Genomic DNA, 23,070 nt, shown 5'->3' on the forward strand with positions numbered 1-23,070 from the left:
CGCGTGTTTTTCCTCAATAGTTTTGTCACATTTACTGTCTAAGGACAGCGCTAGCAAGCACTCTCTGCTTATGAGCAAAAAATAAAAAAACAAAACAAAAATCAGCCCGTTCGTGTTGGTGGAAAAATGCACCATGACGACCAATCAAAAAATGATATGGCAACATCACATTTGGTTGTTTAGGAAGAGGGGGAAGTTTTAGGAGAGAGAGAGAGAGAGCGAGTTTTGAGATGTGAGAGATTTGTGACGTTTAGCGTGTTTGGAGTGTGTAGTTAATGTGTTGTCTTGTGTAGTTAGTGTGTAGTGTTGTGGATAGTTTTGTGTTGTGTGTCAGAACAATGAGGCAACTCCAGGTAGAAACAGGAGTGATACACCTGCTGCTGTCAGACCTGCAGGTATCAGGCTGTGATGTTCTCCTTTATAGTGGACAGAAATTATTTTTTTGGAGTGGCACAAATAATTTTTGCGACATCTTATTTAATGCAGAACAGCTGATTGTTCTGTAAATAGTTTGAAGTGGTTATAAAAAAAAGGTAAAAGGTAAATGGCTGCAAATAACTTTGTTATTTGCAAAACTTTTGCATATGATTTTTAAAAATTCACAATTTATATTTGCATTTAAAGTTATGAAATATGATTCAATAAACATGTTTGTGGTTGTTACAGTAAAAAATATAACTTTTTCTACTTGGATTCTACGTTTTTTGTCTGATTTTAGATGAATTGTGTTAATACAGTATGTCAAAATGAAAACATAACTGTAAATTCAGACACGTGAGGTTGTGCTGAAAACAATGATACCAAACAAGGCAAAGTAAATAGTTTCTAAAGGTGAAATGTAGAGGAAACATCAAAAGTGGTTAAATGGCCAATTATACCCTGGACCCCAGAGGGTTAAACTTTTTTTTTTTTAAAGTAACGCAGTAGTTACTTTTCAAGTAATTAATTACTTTTAGAATCTTGTAACTCAGTTACTTTTTTGAAGTAGTAACTAGTAACTATAATTAATTACTTTTTCAAAGTAACTTGCCCAACACTGACTAAGACATAATTAGACATATCAGGCTGTTAATTCAATTTTTTTTTGTAAATGAAGGATCCATAAATGGACTTGTTTACAGTATGGATCCTCTGGTTGCACGAGAAAGGGGATACAGCGTAAAACTCTAGTGACAAGTAAGCAGCAAAACGCAGCTTCTTTGATCTCCTTTACAATATGGATGGTTATATATTACTTCCCACCATCAAATTGGGCTGTCTGTGGCTCCTGAAATACCGGGCACCCACGGTACAGAAATACTTTGAAAGTGCAGGTCAAAGCTAGTCAGAAAGTGCATGCAAAGTTCTCAATGAAATGATTTAAAAAGGTGCATTAATCTAATATACACTGTAAATAAGCTTGGTTTTTATACCAGCATATAACTCACATGAAAAGCTCAGTGGAAAAATATCAATTATTAGGATAAAATATAAGAAATTTCTGACCTTGACATAGAAATGTCAGAGGAGTTAGTAAGTATAAAAAGGCAGATGATTGGCCCGTTAAGCACAGTGTCTGACTCCAGTACCTGTCAACCTTTACCCTGACTCAAGATGGCAGCCAGCTGGTTGAAGTAAATGCGTAAAGCTGAGCTGCTGCTAAAAGAGCTCTAATGATGATCGCTTCAATATGAGACCTTTTTCACTGAGGTGACAAATACCTCCACACACCATACCTTCACAAAACCTGGAGAAACCCAACCGCTGACATTTATTGGTCAGGAGCCCTGGCTGTGTGGCAGAGCGTGAGAATAACTACTGTTACCAAGTACAATAAACGCTGCTCACAGGCCTGATTTATGTCATCTGCTCAAGGTGGGAGGAGGGAAATTAGACAGGCGGAAATTGTGACAAGAGTGTGACCCCACAGAAACCAAAGTGATTGATTTCAGAGGGAGGACAGAAAGACTTATTTTCAATTCATAACTTTAAAAAAAAAAAAAAAAAATGGGGGGAAAGTGATCATGCTCACATGTGACATGGTGTGTGCGCGTTCCCACGCAGAGAAAAACAAACTTTTACTTCCCTGCTCTGATTTCCCTGGAATTACATTAATCAGCATGCAGTGGACAGCTCGTTATACTAACAGCATCAGGGTGGACACACACCAAACAGGCCCTAGCAAGTCTAAAGGAAGATTCTAATAGTTTAACACTCGAGTCATTTTATCTGGTTTCTCACAAGTTCAACACATGAGAGAAAAAAAAGCAACACCTTCTCTACGTTTGGGTTTTCTGCACCTGCTGTTTTGTTAGGGAGGCCCATTCGGTGGGAACAACAGGTTGATAAGAGCTATTTGCTAATGGGCCCTGTGAACGTGTGGGAGACAACGAGACCACACGGCCAGGTACGGATGAGATCCTAAAGAGCGTGACGAAGAATGGAGCTTACCAGCCCATCTGGGGTGCCCACGGGGGACATATTTCATAGCAACATACTTACACTCGCTGTAAAACTGTCAATAAAATTTGAAGGTAAACCTGCAACTTATAAGCACTGGAATGTGTGAAAGCTCAACAAATGAAACACTTGCTTCTGATTAAAACAACAGTGGCATATGAAATCGCCGGCTCAGTCGCATGCTCTTGTGATTTTGCTGAACAGGAACCATTTTTGGCTCAAATCTGTCCATTTTTCAGAAGCTTCTCGGGGAAATTTCTAAATGAAATTTAGCCTGCAATTGATAGAATCATATGCGTTTCAAAAGTGAAAGACGAGATCATATGAAACAAACACATTGTGGTGCCAACCTAAATATAATCAGACACAAAATCAGCTGCTGTACAAAGCACTGTAAACACCTGTCTCCAACAGTATCCTGTCCTGTAATTAATGCATACTTTTTTCCAATCTTGAAACAAATGAATGTCTGCTGGCTGATTAGAGGAGTTAAACAACAAGCTGGAAGTACAGCAGAGCTCAGCAGCATATGGCTTTTGGATTTTGACTTATGAGTCTGGGAAAAGCAACAAGACTTCAGCCTGGCTGTCTTTAGATATAGCATTTCAATTTATCCTAAAAGACCAGATTTTCCCCTCTCTTTTTAACCAGCTGAAGGAATTTTCCTTCTATTTTTTAATAAGCACCTGTCCAGTCTGGATAAAGGCCACTATAGAGCTGCGAGGCAGCAGAGCCATGAGTTCATTTGGCTGCAGACAGAGTGGTGACAGATAAAGAGGAAGAGAATTAATGGTCATTTTTCAGAATCGTGTCACAAAGGCAACCTCTCCCTGACGCACTCTTAGACCTCTTTTATTATGTGACAGCGTATGTATGAGTGCAGACTTCACGCTAATCACTTCCTCAGATCGGTGATTCAGTGATCTGTCTTTGCCAAAGAGCGAGCTGATCTTAAAGGACACAGGAATCAAGCTACATCCTGTCAATTCATTTTGAAAAGTTGCACTGGGCTCATTACAGCTGTTATCAGAACATGTGACTATAGATATATAGATGGATATATCTATCTCTAAGATGGAAACTTTATAGGGTTAACTAAGTGACAACTGCACAAACACTTCTGCTTTAGCACAAACCACAGGAATTATCTGTGTACTGCAGATCTGCTTGTGTTAAGAAACTCCATCTTCTGACTGGACCAAGACGACGTTGTCTAATATACTAAAATGGTCTGCCTGCTGCTCTGACAACATGGAAACCTTGACCGAGGCGTTAAAAAGAGCAGATTTCTCTATAGATGTCGCATTTAGAACTGGCAAACGATGTGTCTCATATGTGTAAGACAAATTATTAACTGTTTCAAGACCTGAATTTATGGAATCGTGTGAGTAAAATCCATTAGCTTGGTAACAAGCTTCACTTTCTCTCTTTCAACAACAACAAAAACTGTCATATTACTGAAAGAATACATTTGGAAGGATTGGTGTAATTCGTTTTATTAAAGAGAAATACAAATTATGTGCAATTTATTTCCATAAGCTGTGTATGACCAATGCTGGATTTTTGATACCAAAACATATTTTTAGGGAGCAGAAAAACACTGACATCTATATATTGGTCAATAACTTTATATTAATGCATTTGGCTAAATATAAGACTAACATTCAGGCAACGGATTTTCTAATAAAGACAACCATCTGTCTGTTCAGCAACAGTATTTCTAAATTCTAAGAATCTTTTCTTTTTCTTGTTATTTTGTTGTTTGTTTTTTGCATTGTAGATGTGAATTCATATCTTTGTATGTGCCAATTGCACTACATAAGTGACAGGCTAACATCTCCCAGCTATTACATGAGTGAGCCAAAACAAACTCACTATTGTTCTAAATTAACATGCAAACCATCCTGGTTAGACCTGTGCTTACCACAATTTACACAAAATAGTCAAACTGTCAGAACTACTTTTATATTCTGTTCTCTTTACAACTGGTAGCTGCAGCAGAGCCTTCTGTGGATTATCATGAAAAGATTTGGGGATTTTGTTGGAATTGGGAGCACATGTTTTTACCATTATATTAAGTCTTCTTCCACAAGCAGGATCTGAGTGATGCAGCAACACTGGAGACAGCAAAATGAGTTGCAGAGGGAATAACTGATCATTTGAAGTTACTATTATACATGACCAAACTGAGCCCAGTGCCTTTAATTTTTCTTATCGCTCATGTGTTCATGTTTTCACCCACTAGTTTCTGCAAGCAAGCACTAAACGGTGCACACAACAGCATCAAACAATATTAAAAGATGATTTATGCATGGTGGTGTGGTGTTAACACTTTCCCCAGGTGCATATGCAGCATGTCCACCTATTCCATTTACCTTTCTTCTGCAGCAGTGCCCTCTCTTTCTGTCGCAGGTCTCTCTCCCTCCCAAGTGCCTTCCTCTGCCGCTCCAGCTCACTGTGAAGGACCGCTATACGCAGCTGCATGCACTCGCGCTCCTTCTTCTGCTCACACAAAGCGGCAGAAAGGAAACAGAAAAAGACAGTGAAAGAAAATATTTAGCATGTGGTCACAGCAACCTTTTATAAAGACCCCAAGATTCCTACTAGCTCCCACAAAAACAAACACTGTTTTTTTAGGCTGATCCCATATCGCGCTGATTTAATGCACAACCACTGAGCCAATGCTCACTGTTAGTAATAACAGAAAGCACTGTCAACAGCTAATGATAACACAGAAAGGAAGATTTGCGTGTTCAAAACGTCTTACTGAGCCTTGGAATCATCGTTAATGTTTACTAATGAGCCCAAGTCATGGGAACGGCCGGCTCCAAGGTAAGTAGTATGGAGTTCCACGTTCAAACAGCTGGTCTGATACGAGGTGAGCAGATGAGGCCGAGTGCCGAACCTGCACCAGAACCACAGTGAATAAAGTCTTCTCTCTTTCAGGCAGCCACCTCTCACATAGAGCATATAATTTACAAATCATCTACATAACACATCTGTCCTTGTATGCAGTCATTTGTTCCTTTTTAAATCGTTACAGCTGGGAAAGAAGGTGTGTTTTGTAATATGTCTCTTACCATTTCTTTCATTTAAACAACGGCCCGAGCATGTTTTTGGTTTGTTCCAATTTCCTTCTGTCTCCTACTAAACCCTACTTCACAGGTCTATACACACAGAGACAAACAGGTGTTTTCACTTATTGTGGCTGCTAAGGCCTATTTCTCATGTTTGCATGGCTGTGCACAGACTGTGACTGATTGACAGCAACCTGACTCACCTGTTTTTCTGCACTTGTGAAAGTGAAAACATTCAATCTTGTTTATATAGCAACAAACCCCAACAACGGTTGCCTCAAGGTGCTTTACATATTTGGATGCAAACCTACCCTGCAACAACACAGAGAAAACCCAACAACCAGATGACCGTCTGTGAGCAAGCAACTGGTAACAGTGGGAAGGAAAAACTCCCTTTCAACTAGTGCTGGGCGATATGGAAAAAATATTTATCACGATATGAATTATTTTATATCACGATAACGATATATATCACGATATACGACCTGACCTGTGGTCATCTGGAAAGTACGCAGTCTGTAAACAGCGAGTGCCGAGGGTGCAGTCTTTGTTTTGAGTTACCGTAAAGTATGTCGCAAATCTGGGTGCACGTACAGCAGCAAACCACGAGACGGAGTTTCTTTGCGAAAAATATCATTTTTTTATACCATATTATTTACTTGCATAAAGTTAAGAGCATGTATAGTGAGAAGACAACACTAATATATTTGCCACAGGCTATTTAACCCTTTAAGACCTACCATAGAACCAAGTCCGCCAGAGCTTATCTTTATGTTTTTACATGCTGTAGTGCCATTTGTGGGAGTATTTCAAGTTTCCATATATCAATACAACCGTTATAGCCCAAATTTTAATAATATGTATGCATTAAGTCCATAGTAACTACATAAATTGCAAAAACTTGTAGTGCAATAAACTACAAAAAAATTGAAAATCGTTTTTTTGTTTTTTACATATATTTCTAGTTAAAAAAAATTTAAGAGGTGTATCCCTCAAAACTGTAAATACAAAAGTTTCCAACCACGAGAAATTTATTTTGAGTGTCTTCATAGTTTTATTTTTGAGATACACTAATTTTTATATACTACAGGAAAAATGAAAATAAATATTATAATGCATCAAAATAAACTATTTCCAACAGTGTAATTTGAGTTCTAAGCATCCCAGAAACGATACAGAAAAACATAAAGTCAAACATGTCTTTTAAAAACACCAACATAGGCTTATAAGGCCCTTTCGCGAAAATGACGTCACTTCCGGTTTCGGGCAGGTAATGGCGGACGTGCGATAGTTCGCGCTGACGTATATGCCAACGTAGGAAGTCTTATGAACGTCGGCAAAGCCTGTTTCTGGAATATTGTGTTTTTGTTGCTGCAAGTTTGGAATATTGTGTTTTTGTTGCTGCAAGTGCTTCTTATGCAATTTTTGCAAAGTTATATGTGGAAGGAAACCGTGACTTTGGACAAGCTAATGGCATAAGATGTAAGTACAACTCCGGTTTCACATGCAAAAAAAAATTTATTGCACTACCTTATGTGGTTCCAGTTCTACAGGGATTTAAAAATAGTTAGGTAAAACGGAGTGTACCTGCTCCGACCAGTTGTAAAGGGTTAATTATATATTTCATGTAATAATTTATAAAATTTGGGTTAGTACGATATAAACGATAGAAGACAAATGGCACGATAGACACTTTTCTATCGTCCACACGATATATATCGTCATATCGCCCAGCACTACTTTCAACAGGAAGAAGCAGCCCTCAGAAGAACCAGGCTCGGAGCTGGGCGGCCATCTGCCGGAAGCGTTTGTGGGTGATGGGAGAAAGGCAGGATATACTGTGAAAATAACAAACGTCAACTAATTCTTATTTATTCGTTTAATATTTCCCACTTGGAGTCATGGAAAGTCATAGCTTTCCATGACTCCCAGTTTAACTTAATTCATCTAATACTGGGACTCCGTTCAGCCCCTGAGTGCATCCTCCGTCTCAGGCAAACCATTTTCTTCTAAACAGCTATCCCTGTCAAACTAAAGGTTTGAAGCTATGTCTGTAGTCTGAAGCCTGAGCTTCTGGATGAAAATTACTACCTAACATTACTTCCTAATAAACTGAACTGATCCCAGTAACAGACTGGTAACATATTGAAGGTGACCCTGCCTTTTGCCCAATGACAGCTGCCATAGAGTCCAGCTCAACAATGACTCTGAATCACAAACATGGCTGGTTGGGTGGATGGAATCCAAGTACACTTTACATATATTTTCATTTTTCTCATTTTAATTATATTTACTTAATTTTACACAGTTTATTTTAATACTGTGTTTTGATTTCTCGACTGTTTGTGTAACTTTCCTCTGCCATATGATATTGCTTTATTACTGCGATATTACATAGAAAAACAGAAAAAAGAAAAGAGAAGAAAATAGAGCCAGGACAGTTATCTGGAAGCTGAGGAAACAGCTGTCTCCAACAGCAACCTGAGCAGATTTGTAGTCATGCAGGTGTCAACACAAAGCGATTCTTAAACTGATGCAGACAGTGACATTATCTGTGTGTTATCCCAGGAAAGAATGTGTTATGAGTGGCAGGAGTGGAAGTTAGAAATATGTACGCTCAACATTTGGAGGAAATTGCTTGTGCATGGATTCGGCTGGGAGAACGTGAATGTGAAGCTGTAGCTGTGGGTTTGTTCTTCATTTAAAATGTAAGAAAGGCTAAAGAGTAAGATGCCACATGAAAGTCTCAGAACATGCAAACAGGAAGATGTACACAAACCCTCAAACATAATCCGAAGCAAAAGACCACAATAAAGCCCAGCGACTCGAGATGAGTGACCGCCCCGAATTAAAACTCCTGCCAGGAGGCGCCTCTCCACCCCACATCCCTGATCACCAGCGCCATCAGAGTGCAGGTCATTAGTCGTAATCTAAGCCTCTCCGAGCGGCGTCCCTTCATCATCTTCATTTCTCTATCTGGTAAAGAGGAGTGTGAAGTGGGCTAACCCTAATCATCTAATACGGAACAGAAATAGGGGTTCATGGATGCACTTGCACAGTAGATGAAGGGGAGAGAGCAGTGACTGACAAAACCACTCAACGAAAAATGATCCATTCAAAACAGGAAGATGGATTTAGGGGGATTCAGGAGGGCAGCACAGTTGCTGAGACAGAAAAAAAAACTATACACATACACTTGTAATAAGGAGATGGAAGACACAAACAAGGAACTGATAACGATGTAAGATTGGGGAGGGAGGAGCTTGTTATTCATCCTGCCAAAGCGGGGACTTTGGCATCTCACACACATTCACTTAGATAAGAGATCGCAGCTTGGATCAGAGCAAAAACAGATCTGCCTTTTTTTATTTTTTTCCTGTGGGTACCGTGGAGAAAACACGGGGAAAGAGACGACTGATAGAGCCTCTATCTGTCCAATGTGTCGCACCCTGACACTTGCATGTTAACCACAACTGGCTTTGGCACGAACCACGAGCCTCCTACACTTTCACTGAGCACCAGAATTAACAAGTGGGTTGCTGTGATGTGTGTGAGTGTGTGTGAGAGACAGAGAGGGAGAAAGACTGTACCGAACCAGCAGGGTCTGTCTGATGTCTACTGAACATCAAACAGAAGTGGGTCAGCTGAGTAAATAAGCAGCAGGCGTGGGGGTGGGGGGGTGGGAGCGTGTTATAACTGAGCAGATTAATGGCAGAGTGTGGGTGAGAGGGTGAAAGGGGCATGTGCTCGGCTAGGTGGCCTCCACTCCATCGCCCTTTGATCCATGTTCACCATGACGCATACAGAAAGATGGTACAGAGCTCTCCAAAGTGGGAAGCCCTTAGAAGAGCCACACAATGCTCCACTCACTCCAAGATGGGGGGGTTGGCCTTTTACAGAAAGGTAGAAGATGAGGATTATGTGATTTATTGGCAGATTTGAACTCTGAAAAGGGGTCTGAGGAATGTTTCACTGAGAGGGAAATATCAGAGAAAAGTTCTTGAAAGGGATCCTTTGTGGCGAAAAGAATGGAGCCTCAATGTTTTTGTGGGAAAGCTGAGGCTATAGTAGGGGGCTGCCTTAATAAGTAGGGTGAAGGCCTAAGGAAAGGAACCAAAAAAAAAAAAAAAAAAAAAAAAAATCAGGGATATCAAAAACTCATGAGGAGCAGCAAGATAGAAAGCAACAGCTGTAACAGCTGTATAAAGAGGCTCACTAAGCAGACATTCAGATCATTTAAATCTTCTACCAGCACACATACGCACTCTCAAAGTCCAGTTGGACTGGACACAAAACCATCCCAGTTGTCCACAATTGCACCATGCATGGTGTGTGAAAATGCTTTTTTGTGCTGCCTACCTGGGGGACAAAAATACTCAAGTATCATTGCCTCCGGGCTTGTATAACACGAGAGAAGAGGGGATGCTTTTGAAGTGAATTTTTACAGTAAACACAATGTCAGACCTGGATCGGTACTGCGTTTTCACAGCTGTGCGCCTGACAATTCCAAAAATGTTAAATACGCTTCTTTAGCGTATTTGAGCATATTACAGGAGGTGGAAACATAAACAAGGCATTTTGGCCCAGCATCATCACTGAGGCAGGTGAGCTATCAAAACAATCACAATCGATGGATTTTCAGATCTCACATTGCTTTACGTTACAATTACATTTGGAGCTTTGTGTGCTTAAATCCTTGTAAGTATCGAGCACCATTCTGATGTTTATTATTGGTGGAGGCCAGAAACTCCGTTATCGCTGCTCACATCAGTTACCATGTGGTGTTATACATCGTACTTCCTCTGAAAACAAACTTCACACCAACTTTCAAGCTACTGAAAACATCTAAACCAGTTGCTGATGAGCTGGAATTTGCTGCCGAGGGGCGACCACGCTCACCCGCTCTGTGCAGGCCGCCGTCGTTCTTAGCTTCTCCTCGATCTCCTTCCCGATCTTCTGCACTGTGACTTGGGTCTGTTTGATGGCTCTCTGGGCTGTGTGAAGCCTGCCGAGGGAGTAGAACACAAAGTCATCATCCACATCATCTTAACCACACATCAGACCACAAGAACAACTCAGCGCTGAAACTGAGTTTCCAGGAGACCATTAAATTGATGGGCTGGCTAAAAGTTGAGAGTCAGTTATGATTACACCAGCAAATCATTCTTTTTAGCTTGGATGTTTACAAAAACTGTTTGTAGGGCACAATAAGAATAATGATCGTCCCCATGTGGGGAAGACTCATTGTGCAGTGTGTTTGTCATCCCTCCCCGTTTCTTTTTCTGACTTGGGTTGACCTTCATTGTTCCAGACCAAGTCTCTTAAACTGTAAAAGCTATTGAATAGTTCTGCCATTAAATAAGGACATAAACAGAATTGAGAAGATTTCTAATAATAAAAAAGAGCAGCGAGAACAGACGGGTCAAGTTCTAAAGTACCAGAAATACGACAGCAAAAGTTTAATCACTAATATTGTCTAATAATGGAAACAATACCGCCTGAGATCAAACAGCTCCAATAGACCTGAACCCAAGCGTGCCAGAGAGCAGAGAGAAACCTCAGCAGCCCCGCTAATTAACTAAAACCACAAAGATGGAGGCCCACGTCCAAATTCCATGTCGCTGTCATCACTGAAATAGGAAACAGCAACATCAGTATACAAATGACAAGCAAGCACATTATTTAGACCATCGATCACAGAAGCATTTAGCTTCGGAGAATGTTTTCGTCAAGTCGCACAAAGATAGACAAAAACCCCCTCAGCACAACCCCTGGGACTCAACAACTCATCAACAGACGAAAATCCCACATGGTGGGAACTGGCAGTTAGCAATCCAACTGTCACTCTGGTGTTAAATCATCTGCTTCATGCAAAATGTGTCAGTGGCGTTCATATGCCATAAGCTATGATTGGACTATAATGGTTACAGTTCCATTTCCATGCACACAAAGTGACCCTTAAAAATGAAATTACATACGGTTTGCCTCACTCTTAGAAGTCATCCAGCATGGTTGGGTTTGATGTAGGGATCCAGTACTTGGGTCATATATTGTAACAAAGAGCTCATCAACTCACTTTATTTGATTTGTGCACCAAGAGCAGTGCATCGATTGTCAGCTCTCCTGCTAGCAATCTCTGGCCTCTAAGCTGATTCCAAAAAAAGTGAGTTGATGTTACAACAATGTTACAATGTTACTAATGTTACAACAACCAACTCCAAAAGCTGTTTTACGGCCTGGTAGCAAGAACTGTTTTTGCCTCCTTGTGCAGCTTTTAGTGCAACTCTGTCCTAGAAAATGGACTTAGGGGCGTGGCTGCACAGAACGGTAGGTATCCCAGTATAGGCAGTTGGAACCAATCAGCATCCAGGCCTCATCCAGTACTTTTGAGTCACCGAGTGTCACTGTGGGTGTGTTGCTGGTCTCTTTTATGGTGTTTTTATCTAAATAATATTATGGCTTAATGTGCGGGACAGACCATCCAAGAGGTTTGGGCTTCATTCTTGGTGAGTGAAATTTTTGTGTTTTAATAGACTGTAACTTAAGTTCTTATCAGCTGTTAGGTGTGTCTGAGTATTGCGCACACACAATGGAGTAATGCAGCGTGCTAGTATTAGCTGATAAATCAGCACTGCAACCTTTTCTCCATATAAGGTAACTTCTGGCTCAAAGACAAACCAAAAAAAACAAAAATAGAAAATGCTGTTCAAGTGCCTAACACATGAAATAATGACACTAGGTCTCTTCATCTAAATGAGGAATAAAGCATAATAATTTCAGACTGGGGAGGCTTTTTTGTAATGAAAATATACTTCTTCAAGAACCAAAACAACAACAACAACAACAACAACAACGCTTATATAATGATGTTGTTGATAGTCTTTTGAAAGATCAGGATGAATCTGTTTTGAAAGCTTCATCTGTTTAGGTGATTGCAGTGCGTTCCCTCAGGTGAGAGCTGTTATCTCCTCTCTCCTTTTCACGCATGTCTGCTCCGTTATCTCTCCCTGAGCCTCGGTCTAAAGCACAGCAATCACTGCAGCAGAGGGGAGGCAGGGGGTGTTCATACTGTACGCTCTCAGTGGGTCTCTTTAAGATCTGGGTAACTGTCCAGCAAACACCAGCTCATGTGGTCATTGTTTTCATGCCTGACAACTCTGCTGTGGACATGCAGGAAGTTATGACTGAGGCTGTGCACTCAACCCTTCATAATGATAAACATCGGACAAATAACAACATCTGCTCCTTGGATTCTAGATACGATGAGGTGTCGCATGAAACTAGCACTTGTGAAAATTCCAGATTTTTTTGATAAAAAAAGAAGGTACTGTTGGAAACTCTGGGTAAGGGTTTACAGAATAAATTCAATAAATGCTAAGTATTTTTTGATAACAGGAAGGAAACTGGAAGGGGGGGGGGGGGGGGGGGGGATCCTGAACAGACTTGGCTGCCTCCGTGCAATGCAGCTTTTGTTTTCTGTTCATTTACCTTTGCTGATTATATTGAAATAAACATTTGCAGCCATGATGTAGTCCTGAATTTGCAATTTTGTAAATGAGGACTGAGAACGAATCAGCAAATACAGATGTGTCATCTGGCTTACAAACAAGGCAGCCTTGTCTGAAGAAGGCACCTGGGAACATGTCGTTTCTCATCTGAAAGAACGTGAGAGCTAAACTTCAAGGGTGGCCTTGTGCTGCTCTGTTTCTCGGGCAGGCGACTCGAAACGAGGACATCACTATGCAGTAGCTGTAGATAGCTGAATCTTTTCTATCATTTGTATGTGCAGGCGATCTTTCAGTTTCTTACAATATCAAGTGGTAGAGCCGCTCTTGATTCTTTCAGGTTTCGTGCATCAGGAGACACTAAAACAAAATTACCTGAGCACAAATAGGTCTTAAAATTACAAATACAACCTCAGATGAACAACAACATTATTTTACAACATGTCATTCTTTATTTAACAAAAGCTACGCAGAAGCAGTTTGTGGAAAATGTAGTACGTCCTTACTGCTCCCACTGGAATTAAGAGGGGAGAGTAGTAGCAAGGTGCTGCTAATCAAATCCACTCGGTTAATTGATAATTAAGTGTGCCTACTCCTATAAAAGCAGAGGTTTTGGCAGTTTGAGTGTGGGAGTGTATGTTAACACAATGTCTTCCCAGGAGTGGATGTGCCAACAAATGGTCACACCGTGCAAAAAACCCAAGAGCAACACCTCAGACTCTAGAGGGTTCCTTTCCTTTGGGTACATGAGACCACAGTGGAGTCTGGCACAAAAAGGAGAAACAGATGTAAAGTGACTAAATGTATGTTGTGATTCCCTTCCTTGCCTGTGTGGTTCAATTAAATCTACGCCGAGGGCAACTCCTCAAAGTCTCCTGCAGGGGGAATCTAGTTGATTATGTGAGAGCTGTCAGTCAGCACCCTCTCAGCAGGCATGCCAACAGAGAGCAGCTGGCTGCTCATTTTTTCTCTCTCTCTCACAATTTACATTTTTTTAAATCACCTATTTTTCCTCACACTTTGTAATTTTTAAAAATATTTGGGTGTTTGGCTGGTTGGTTGATAACACGTTTCTGTGGTGTGACAAACACATATTTCTTTCTGCTTTACACTGACTGTAAAGGAGTACTCACTGTGTGGCCTGCCCAGACTTCCACCTGTTTATCCCATGTAAGTGTACCCAATGCATTTGTCAAACAATCCTGGATCAAAGGAAACAAGCCCACAGATTAATGACTGTGCTGAATTCATTTCTAGCAACCAGCACAGGGTGAACAGGGCCGGCCAATTAACCCATTGAAAACAACAAATGGAGGGTAAGATCCCACTACACACCTCTGCCAGGGACAATACAGACAACACAACGTAGGAAAATCACAGCAAATAACTTTTCTCACTGCTGCCTATATCTCACAGCGAAAGAATGTCAACACATTTAACTACTTGCTATTCACATCACCTCTCCATTGTCTCCATCCACATTGACTGAAAGATAAGATTACTGCTGAGAAGTTTCTTTGGCGAGCCCGTGTATGTGCTTCTCCTGCTCCGGGGCTGGTGTTTTTGTGGGGATCTGTTGCTATAAGCCATGTTTACACGAGCTACAACAAAGATGCAGGGAAGCCAGAGAGATCTCGAGGAAAGATATGTTTAGTCTTGAAAGGGTCAAAAAGGGGTCAAGCATTTAGACAACTCTGGAAGGCTGGATTCCCATGATGAGTCACAAGTGTAGGCTCCTTACGCTGGCCTTACTCTAAAAGTGTCAAATTATTAGTTATGCTCACTTAGGCTGGTGTAATTAGCCTTTTTCTTTTTTTAAAACGTCCAAACGCTGTTAGTCAAAGCTTGCACTCTTTTGTTTAAGAAGCCAGAAAACACAAAGAGAGACTATAGCTTAGTACTGTACATGTGGAAGGAGTAATGCTTACGTCAACAAGCTGAGATAACAAAAGCCTGCAATGCTAGGCACACACCAGAGGGGCTGTAACGCTGCAGACAGTGAGAGAAAATCGGACAAGTAATGGGCAGTGTCAGGAACAGCAGACAAACTGGAAACATGGATCTCTGGAGGAAGCAATCTCAGGCTGAAAGATGTGTTTTGGAGGACAGGCAGTGAGGTAAATAACTGAAACAAAATGACACACACACAGCATATCTGAAATAACGATTGGTCGTGTTGCTCCAGAGGAATGAAACAACCAGCAGGCTTGCTAACCTCAGGGGCTGCCTGCAGGAAAGCATTAGCACCTCAACAGTCTCTGAAGGCACGAAGCCCCTCCCCCCCATTGAGTTCAGCAACACTGTGCACGGCTTCCGTTGACACACACCGTACGTACATGTAGTCCACGTACGAGCATACGCAAGGAAGTCAGGAGACAACATATGGCTCTGATCACTGGAGAAGAAGAGAAAGCCTCCCTTTTAGGCTTTGGGCGTTTGAGACATTATGCTAACCTGTGAAAAGTTCTGCTCCAAGAACCATGTTTACCATGTGTCACATCATCATAAGGCCTAGCAGGGTTTACAAGTGCATGACTCTTTAAACTGGTTTCAGAGAGCAGGGACCACGACGTGCATATTCTCACTTACACACACTACTTCAGTGTGACATAAGTTTAAACTGAAAAACAATTAGAATCATGAATTGGTGATATCAAAATTAAAACCAAGTGCTGTGAGCTACAAGCTTCCACCCTGTCCTACCAAATAATTATTCCACTTACAAGCTCTGCCAGGACAGAGAAGCATACTTGGGGGGGGTCAAAAAATGTCTGAACCTTTATTAATAGTCTCTACATAAAGTGTGTGTGTGTGTGGGTGGGGCGGGGGGGCTTTGTTGAACAGCTGTCACATTTTTTTTTTCTACCCAGACAGGGGCCTTGCTCTTTGTAGGATGTGGCCTGCCCTCTATCACAGCCTCACTGAAAGAGACAGGAGTTTGCTGATTGATGATCTGTTTGCTCCCTCTTCATCTCACCATCTGAGATGTGTTGTGTTTGCTAGCCCACATCAACATGTTACTCACACAAGCGAAGGGTGTTGTCAGCTGGAGCCAGGCCGAAAAAGCACACTATGAATCTGCTGACAAATTACCGCCATTTATCAAGATCAGCAAGCTCTCTGTGAAGCCGCCCTCATCCATTTCCATTAAAACACAGCATTAAGAAAGACACACTGCACCGGGCCAGAAAGGAGAGCCGGAGAGAGCTGGGTGAGATCTTGACACTGTGGGTGTTTGCAGTGGACATGCACAACTGCTGTTTGAAGACATTTTTATTTATATACATTTATATATATATATATGTATTCCCCATGAGTTAGATGAGCAAAGGTGAACACCACCCTTCATCTCACTTCATCATCAAACAGCTCCAGAAACTAAGCATACATGCTTATATGCCATTGGGGGTGGGGGCTACAATACTGCACCATGTCTGATGAGTCATGTTATACTACATAATAATAATAAATCATGTGCATGTGAGTGCACCAAGCCAAAAAAAAAACTGACAGAGGTGGAAGCTGCAGACAGAGCAGTGTGAGGAAATAGAGGGGATCAACTTAAGTGTGGTAAACCCCACAGATCCCATGTGGTGTGGATAGAAAGAAGAGGATGGAGAGGAAGGCTACGATAATAGAAGAAGCCAGAGCAGAGGTCATAAAAGTTATGATTCAAACTGGGCTTTTTCTCCTTCAAGCTGCTGGAGAGGCGATGGTCTCCACTCATATAACCATAAACCATGACCACTTCTAGACTGTTAAAGTTCAGACAGCTTTGGCATAACTCCATTTACTTGACATTGCAAAGGCCTGTGACGCATTTATGGCCCCTTATTTAATTCTTAAAGGAGGAAAATCTTAGTGCAAGCCTTCATAATGCACCTAATGATAGGATCGTTATCTTATTTTGGAAACATCTAACTTGAAACTTTCCAAATATATATTTATTTAGACAAACCTGGGGGTAATTACACGATCGGTAAACAGAGGGTTTCCCCTCGGGGAAGCCCTGGTGATTCTGTAAGTGCTGTTTACGTTCTACCACATTTAAATATACATGCAGAACAACAAGCCTGTTTGTCAACAGATGCAGCCGTCCCTTATGTCTCAAGTTCCTAATTACTGTACCAGGGTTTCTCCCACCAACTAGCAACTTACTCAGCAAATTTTTGTCTCCCTCCTGTGGCGTAAAAATGCAATTACAATCCTTTTTACACTCCATATCCTCAAGTACCCCACTCACCACAAGACTGCCACCGACCTAATGAAAAGGTGATTAAAATCTGTAATTCAATAGTTTTATTTTGTCTGAGACCAACAGTGTTCACTCTGGGATGTATGAGTTACTACCAAGTTGCAGAGCTTCCCTCACAACGACTCTAAAATAAAACCGTTCCTCTGGCACCATCTGCTGGACAACAAATACCCAAGTAAAACCCACAGAAGGCAAGTAAAACAACAGGAAATGTATTGAAAATATTTATGATAAAAGCAAGAAAGACCTATTTAATAAAAGTAATAATAATAAGAAGAATAAGAAGATGGCCCCGCCCCTCCCTGAGCCTGGTTCTGCTGGAGGTTTCTTCCTGTTAAAAGGAAGTTTTTCCTTCCCACTGTCGCCAAAGTGCTTGCTCATAGGGGGTCATATGATTGTTGGGTTTTTCTCTGTATCTATTATTCTACGATCTACCGTACAATATAAAGCACCTTGAGGTGACTGCTGTTGTGATTCAGCGCTGTATAAATAAAACTGAATGGAATCTATTTGTCAGGAGAAGATGCTCCCCATAAAAAGTGATTCACTACATTTGATTTAAGGCCAGCTCCATAAAATGAATATGAGATGCAACAATGCTGCACAGCTTGAATCTTACCTGAGCAAAGAAAAAACGCTGTACGAGTTCCTGACTGAACTCTGGTCAACCTGAAGGAGGCTGTTTTTCTTACGCTCCGACTGATCCTGAAACAGCCACATGTCTGAGTTTCAGCGCAGAAGCCAAACAATGTCAAACGATGCTAACAAGATTTAAACTTGGTATTCTATCGTCATGCAAGAAGCTTTAGAAAACAGGCGAAAGGACATACCTTCTGATCAAAGTCAGCTGCATAGTAGCCATCATTCAATCCAAATATGATCTCATTTGGATTTCTGGATCGAATCTGTGGACAAAGCAGGGCAGAAAAGGCTGATTGTACAGGGACAGAGTCTCAGAACAAAGGACAGCTGCATCTGGATGTGCATGAGACTGTGCTATCTGTTTACCAACTTCCAATGCAGTCTGGATTTGAATAAATTGGAATAACATTGAGTTCTTCATCAGCATTTGAACTGCATTTACTATTTTGATGAAGGCTTTGAACGGGCCAAAGTCTTCACGCAAAGAGCCAAACAGACAGCTAGATTCTGAAGCTCTAAATCACATTTTCACATGCAGACATTTCATATTACTACTGAATCAATGCAGCATGTGCCGCATCACACTAATGAGCAGCCTGCTACATAATCACTGGTTGTTTCCCTACCACTGACATATATGTGGCATGCACGGGAAAAGAGAATTGTATTGAAGACGATGAGGAAAAGAATTGCAATTTTCTTTGATTACTGTCAAAATATAAAGCACTAAGCATTTGTTACACTGATGGAAGTTATTTACAATAATGTAATGTAACGTATATACGCTCGGTGCATTTTTAGATGATTTAACTCGGAGTGAAAGAACATTTGGTGTAACCGAATAAAACAGTGAACTGATGCAACGACAGACAGTCACAATAATCATTTTACCTTGTAATAATGTTGAATGTTAGTGACTAGATGACATTACAGTAAAATAGTCACTAATAAAAATATTCTATATGACTGAAAGTAATTTAGAAAGTTTAATGTTTGGGGACTTGTATTTCTAACCACAGTTTGTATGTTCTACTGCAATTATTCACATTTAATAATGTACATGCAGTACTTAAACTTATTAGACCACATAGAGAAAAATATTGAACACATATTTTAGAAAAAACTAGTTTAAACTAAAATCATGCTGTTATTTATTAAGCAAATAAACTGAATTCATTTATTGTTACACCCAATCACACTGGACTTCTTTGATGATTTTTTAGAAATGGAAATAAATCACTGTAACTTGGCATCTTAATAATAAATAAATAAATAAATAAATAATGTACTTTACTTTTTTCTTTTGCCTTAAACAGTAAATTTGAAAATTATTTTATAACAATAGTAACTATATTTTAGCATTAGAAATATCATTTTGATTAAAGAGTTTGCACATAATTGCCAATTTAAATGACAGAAACATTAAAAAAAAAATTATTTTGGTAAATACTAAAACTGGTAATTCAGGCCAGCTGTGCCATAAACCTTACACCAACAATCAGTTTTTTTAAGCACTGCATATAAGGTCCCTTTAATGTGACAGAAAGATTTCCATTTAGTGAACTACTTAGTTTTCATGTTCAAATATTTAGAAATTAAAACTCAAAAGCAGATCCAGAGTTAAATGTTCAACTCCAAATATGGCTCACCCCACATTCACTGGCTCACAGCAGTGAGCATCACCTCAGCCTTGCTACCTTTAAACTAGACTGATCCACTTGTATAAATTCCAAGCAGATGAAAAATATTTCATACACAGAACTGTGCAGCCAAGTCGAAGTGATCATTTTACATATAAAATTGCTAAGAGCACGGCAACAGCCCTGCTCATAACTACTGATATGTCATGAAGTAATGTAAACTGCATGGACAGAACGGAAATACATGCATCGCGCTCTTAGAAGGATTTAATTACACATTCAGCTATTCAACATTTAACACAGGTGTTAGATCATATCCAACAAATCCTTTGTAAAGATCAAAACTGTACTATTAGATTTTTGCAATAACAATTCACTTTTTCAAAAGCCACACAGAAATCCTCAGGAAAAATTATATATTGTGTTGCTACTTTGTTGCTCTTGGGTGTGTTTGCTGACCTGCTGCCCTGTGTATCTGAGGCCGTCCAAATTAACCTTCCATTCGATGAGGAGCTGGTACTGTTCCTTCTGCCCTCCCCAGATTCTCACCACAAAGCAAGACACTGAGGTGTCCAGAAGGTCTGGGAGCATGCCAAAGTCCAGGCTGCGCCAAGTTGGATTCTAACAAATATCCACAAACACACACATTTCAAAAGGAACAGCAGTCACATCTTAAATCTTTTCTACTTTCTGACTTTTTTTTTTTTTTTTTTTTTAAATGGGAGGATAGGTTCAAGAGTTTGAAATAAAAATCTGAGAGCAAAATTTATGTTACCTCTGTTAAATCCATACAGTGATCCTTAACCACTGCAAAGTAACTGAATCATCCTGTTCTGCATTAACCTTAAAGTCTGATCCCGATTTCTGTTTGTAGTCTGTCCCTGAACGTTCAGAATGACAGCATGACTGCTGGTTCAGCGGCACAGAACTGGAGTCATTTACATCATTTAACTATGTACCATTTCCCTTCATCATAGAGAAAAAGCTCTTTTTCCCTGGGTAACTTTCATGGACAGGCAGGAGAGGAAGGCCAAAAGCAGAAGTACAATCCACAGGTGAAGATAAAAACTAGCATTAGAAGCAGAGGGGAATGAAAACAGGAAGAGCAACAGGAAACAGTTCCTTATATGAGCGATGACAGGAAGGAGATGGAATAGTGGAGAACGTCAGCACAGATGTTAAATAAAACAGGAGGAAGTTGTGCCGGGAGATGACAGGAGTCATGACTCCTGAAGTGCATTACACTGTCTGTCTGCTGAAGGTACTGACGAGTACGCCTGGAAACCAGCTTAGGTCAGCTCATGGCTCGGCAGCAAGCCCAAACAGTAATTGCTTAATATCCCTTGGCTACGTCTGTAGTTTTGTGCATAGCTGTGTCTGCATCACAAATAAAAGTGGAAATTTTAAAAAAATAACAACGTGGTAATACGACACAGCACAGTCATTTGCACAGCTTAATGATGCATGCAGGCCAAAAGAAAAAGCTGTTTAAGAGAAACGCGGATCATATTTTATTCATGCCGACACATGCCTGATATTTTATTCAGCAAATCATGTTTTCACATCGCTTAAATAAGGTTCATGTTAAACAAGAGCTGGCTACATGTGTGACTGGCAAGAAGGGAACAGATAAATGCCAAGCTTAGCATTCATAATATACAGCACTGCTTCACCGCTACACAGCTCGTAATGAGTACATTCTCCAACAGCAGGCTACAGGAAATGACAACATACTGGACCTATCCCAGGACGCGGAGAGGAAGCGTTTGAGGGTTAGTATACTCACCAGTGAGTCTCGTATGACTTCACTCTTGTAAAAATCTAAGAAACATGAAAGAATGTTGATTAATGCACAATAAAACAGGAGGAACTAAACACTGAACATGTTTTGCTAAAGCTCAGCTGGACACCAGTTACACAAATCTATCACATACAAATTTTGAACTGACTATATGCTCCAAAATCAGAGGAACGGAAGGATACTAAACCACTACTTGCTGCAAGTACAAAATAAATATAAACATATTGCACACTGCCCATTTAACTTTATTTAAAAGCCTCTTGATAAAAATTGTACAAAATAAACATGATCAGTAGTGTGTGAGAGGACGTTAACACCGACCTCTAGAAATGCGGTCTCCTATACAAAGGTGGAGGGTGAAGTACGTGTCCAGCAGTGGAGAGCCATTCTTGTTGACAATGTTTCTGGCTGCGATGCTCCGAAGATGACGCAACCGTCTCTGTTTGCCAGGAGGAAATAGAGAGGGAGAGAGACATGGCGAAATATTGAGGATTATTGATAACAGATAGCAGCAGCTTTGTAACCAGCTTAATTTGACCAATGTGGTTGGTCAAATCTATCCCACATATAAAACAGCTTAAAATAGCCGTCCTTTCTCATGCACAGAGGCAGCATAAATAATGGAGGCATTACTCATCTTCATTGTAGAATTATGTCAGTCATCAGTTACTTTTTAAATCAATCCAGCAACACTTTAAGACTGGATTGTTTGAAGTTTTTGAAGTCAAGGACTTTGTTAGTGAACAGTCTTTTCAATCAACTAAAAATCTCAAATCTTGATCTAAAAGATTCCTGGGAAATTTAAAAAAAAAAAAAAAAAAAAAAAGGTACCATTTGGCAGCTTTCAGCTTTGGACAATAATGGATTGCATTTATATAGTGCTTTTCGAGACCCTCAAAGCACTTTACAATTCCACTATTCATTCACTCTCAACATTCACACACTGGTGGAGGCAGCTACAGTTGTAGCCACAGCTGCCCTGGGGTAGACTGACAGAAGCGAGGCTGTCATATCGCGCCATCGGCCCCTCTGGACGGCACATCCTACAATCTAACCTTTCCCTTGAATGGCCAGCCCACCTCCTTCCTGCAGCCATAGCGAGGACAAATCTAAGTCATGGGATTTCCCAAAAGATTAACGACTTCAAAAACAAAAAAATGATTGTTCTCCAGGGGACGTTTACCCCTCTCCTTATTAATTTTATAATGTACATTTCTCAACAGGAAATATGGACCACATGGAAAACAAAAATAAAACAGCAAAATTATTCAAAACAGCTCAAACAGAGTCCTCTCAGACTACGCTCGAACAGAAGAGCACTGCAAAGTTGACCGCATGTTATAAAACGACCATACAAGTCTGATGGTGACACGTGGCTTGTAATCTGGGTGACTAGGTGGTCACAAGCCTTCTGTTATTCATGAGCATGCAGACATTATTTTAGATCAGGGGTGGGCAACTCCAGGCCTTGAGGGCCGGTGTCCTGCAGGTTTTAGATGGGTATTTGATCCAACACAGCTGATTCAAATGGCTAAATTACCTCCACAACATGTTTTGTAGTTCTCCAGAGGCCTGGTGATGAACTCATCATTTGATTCAGGTGTGCTGACCCAGGGTGAGATCTAAAACCTGCAGGCCCTCGAGGCCTGGAGTTGCCCACCCCTGTTTTAGAGAGTGGACTGAACAAACTAAAGCAGATATGACAGGTGGC

At 40.6% G+C, this 23,070-nt stretch overlaps 1 protein-coding gene across 1 annotated transcript in view; it reads right to left on the reverse strand.

Annotated features, from left to right (window-relative positions):
- uvrag (UV radiation resistance associated gene) overlaps positions 1-23,070 on the reverse strand; it is a 95,600-nt gene that overhangs the window by 65,227 nt on the left and 7,303 nt on the right. The window contains exons 2-8 of the mRNA XM_063487353.1: positions 21,681-21,798; positions 21,345-21,379; positions 20,018-20,179; positions 18,107-18,181; positions 17,896-17,981; positions 10,416-10,521; positions 4,815-4,941 (exon numbers count right to left, since the gene is read on the reverse strand). Of these exons, the coding sequence (XP_063343423.1) occupies positions 4,815-4,941; positions 10,416-10,521; positions 17,896-17,981; positions 18,107-18,181; positions 20,018-20,179; positions 21,345-21,379; positions 21,681-21,798 (709 nt within the window). The remainder of the gene's footprint in view (positions 1-4,814; positions 4,942-10,415; positions 10,522-17,895; positions 17,982-18,106; positions 18,182-20,017; positions 20,180-21,344; positions 21,380-21,680; positions 21,799-23,070) is intronic.

This window comes from Pelmatolapia mariae, linkage group LG10_11 (assembly GCF_036321145.2).
Source record: "Pelmatolapia mariae isolate MD_Pm_ZW linkage group LG10_11, Pm_UMD_F_2, whole genome shotgun sequence".
Taxonomy (NCBI): domain Eukaryota; kingdom Metazoa; phylum Chordata; class Actinopteri; order Cichliformes; family Cichlidae; genus Pelmatolapia; species Pelmatolapia mariae.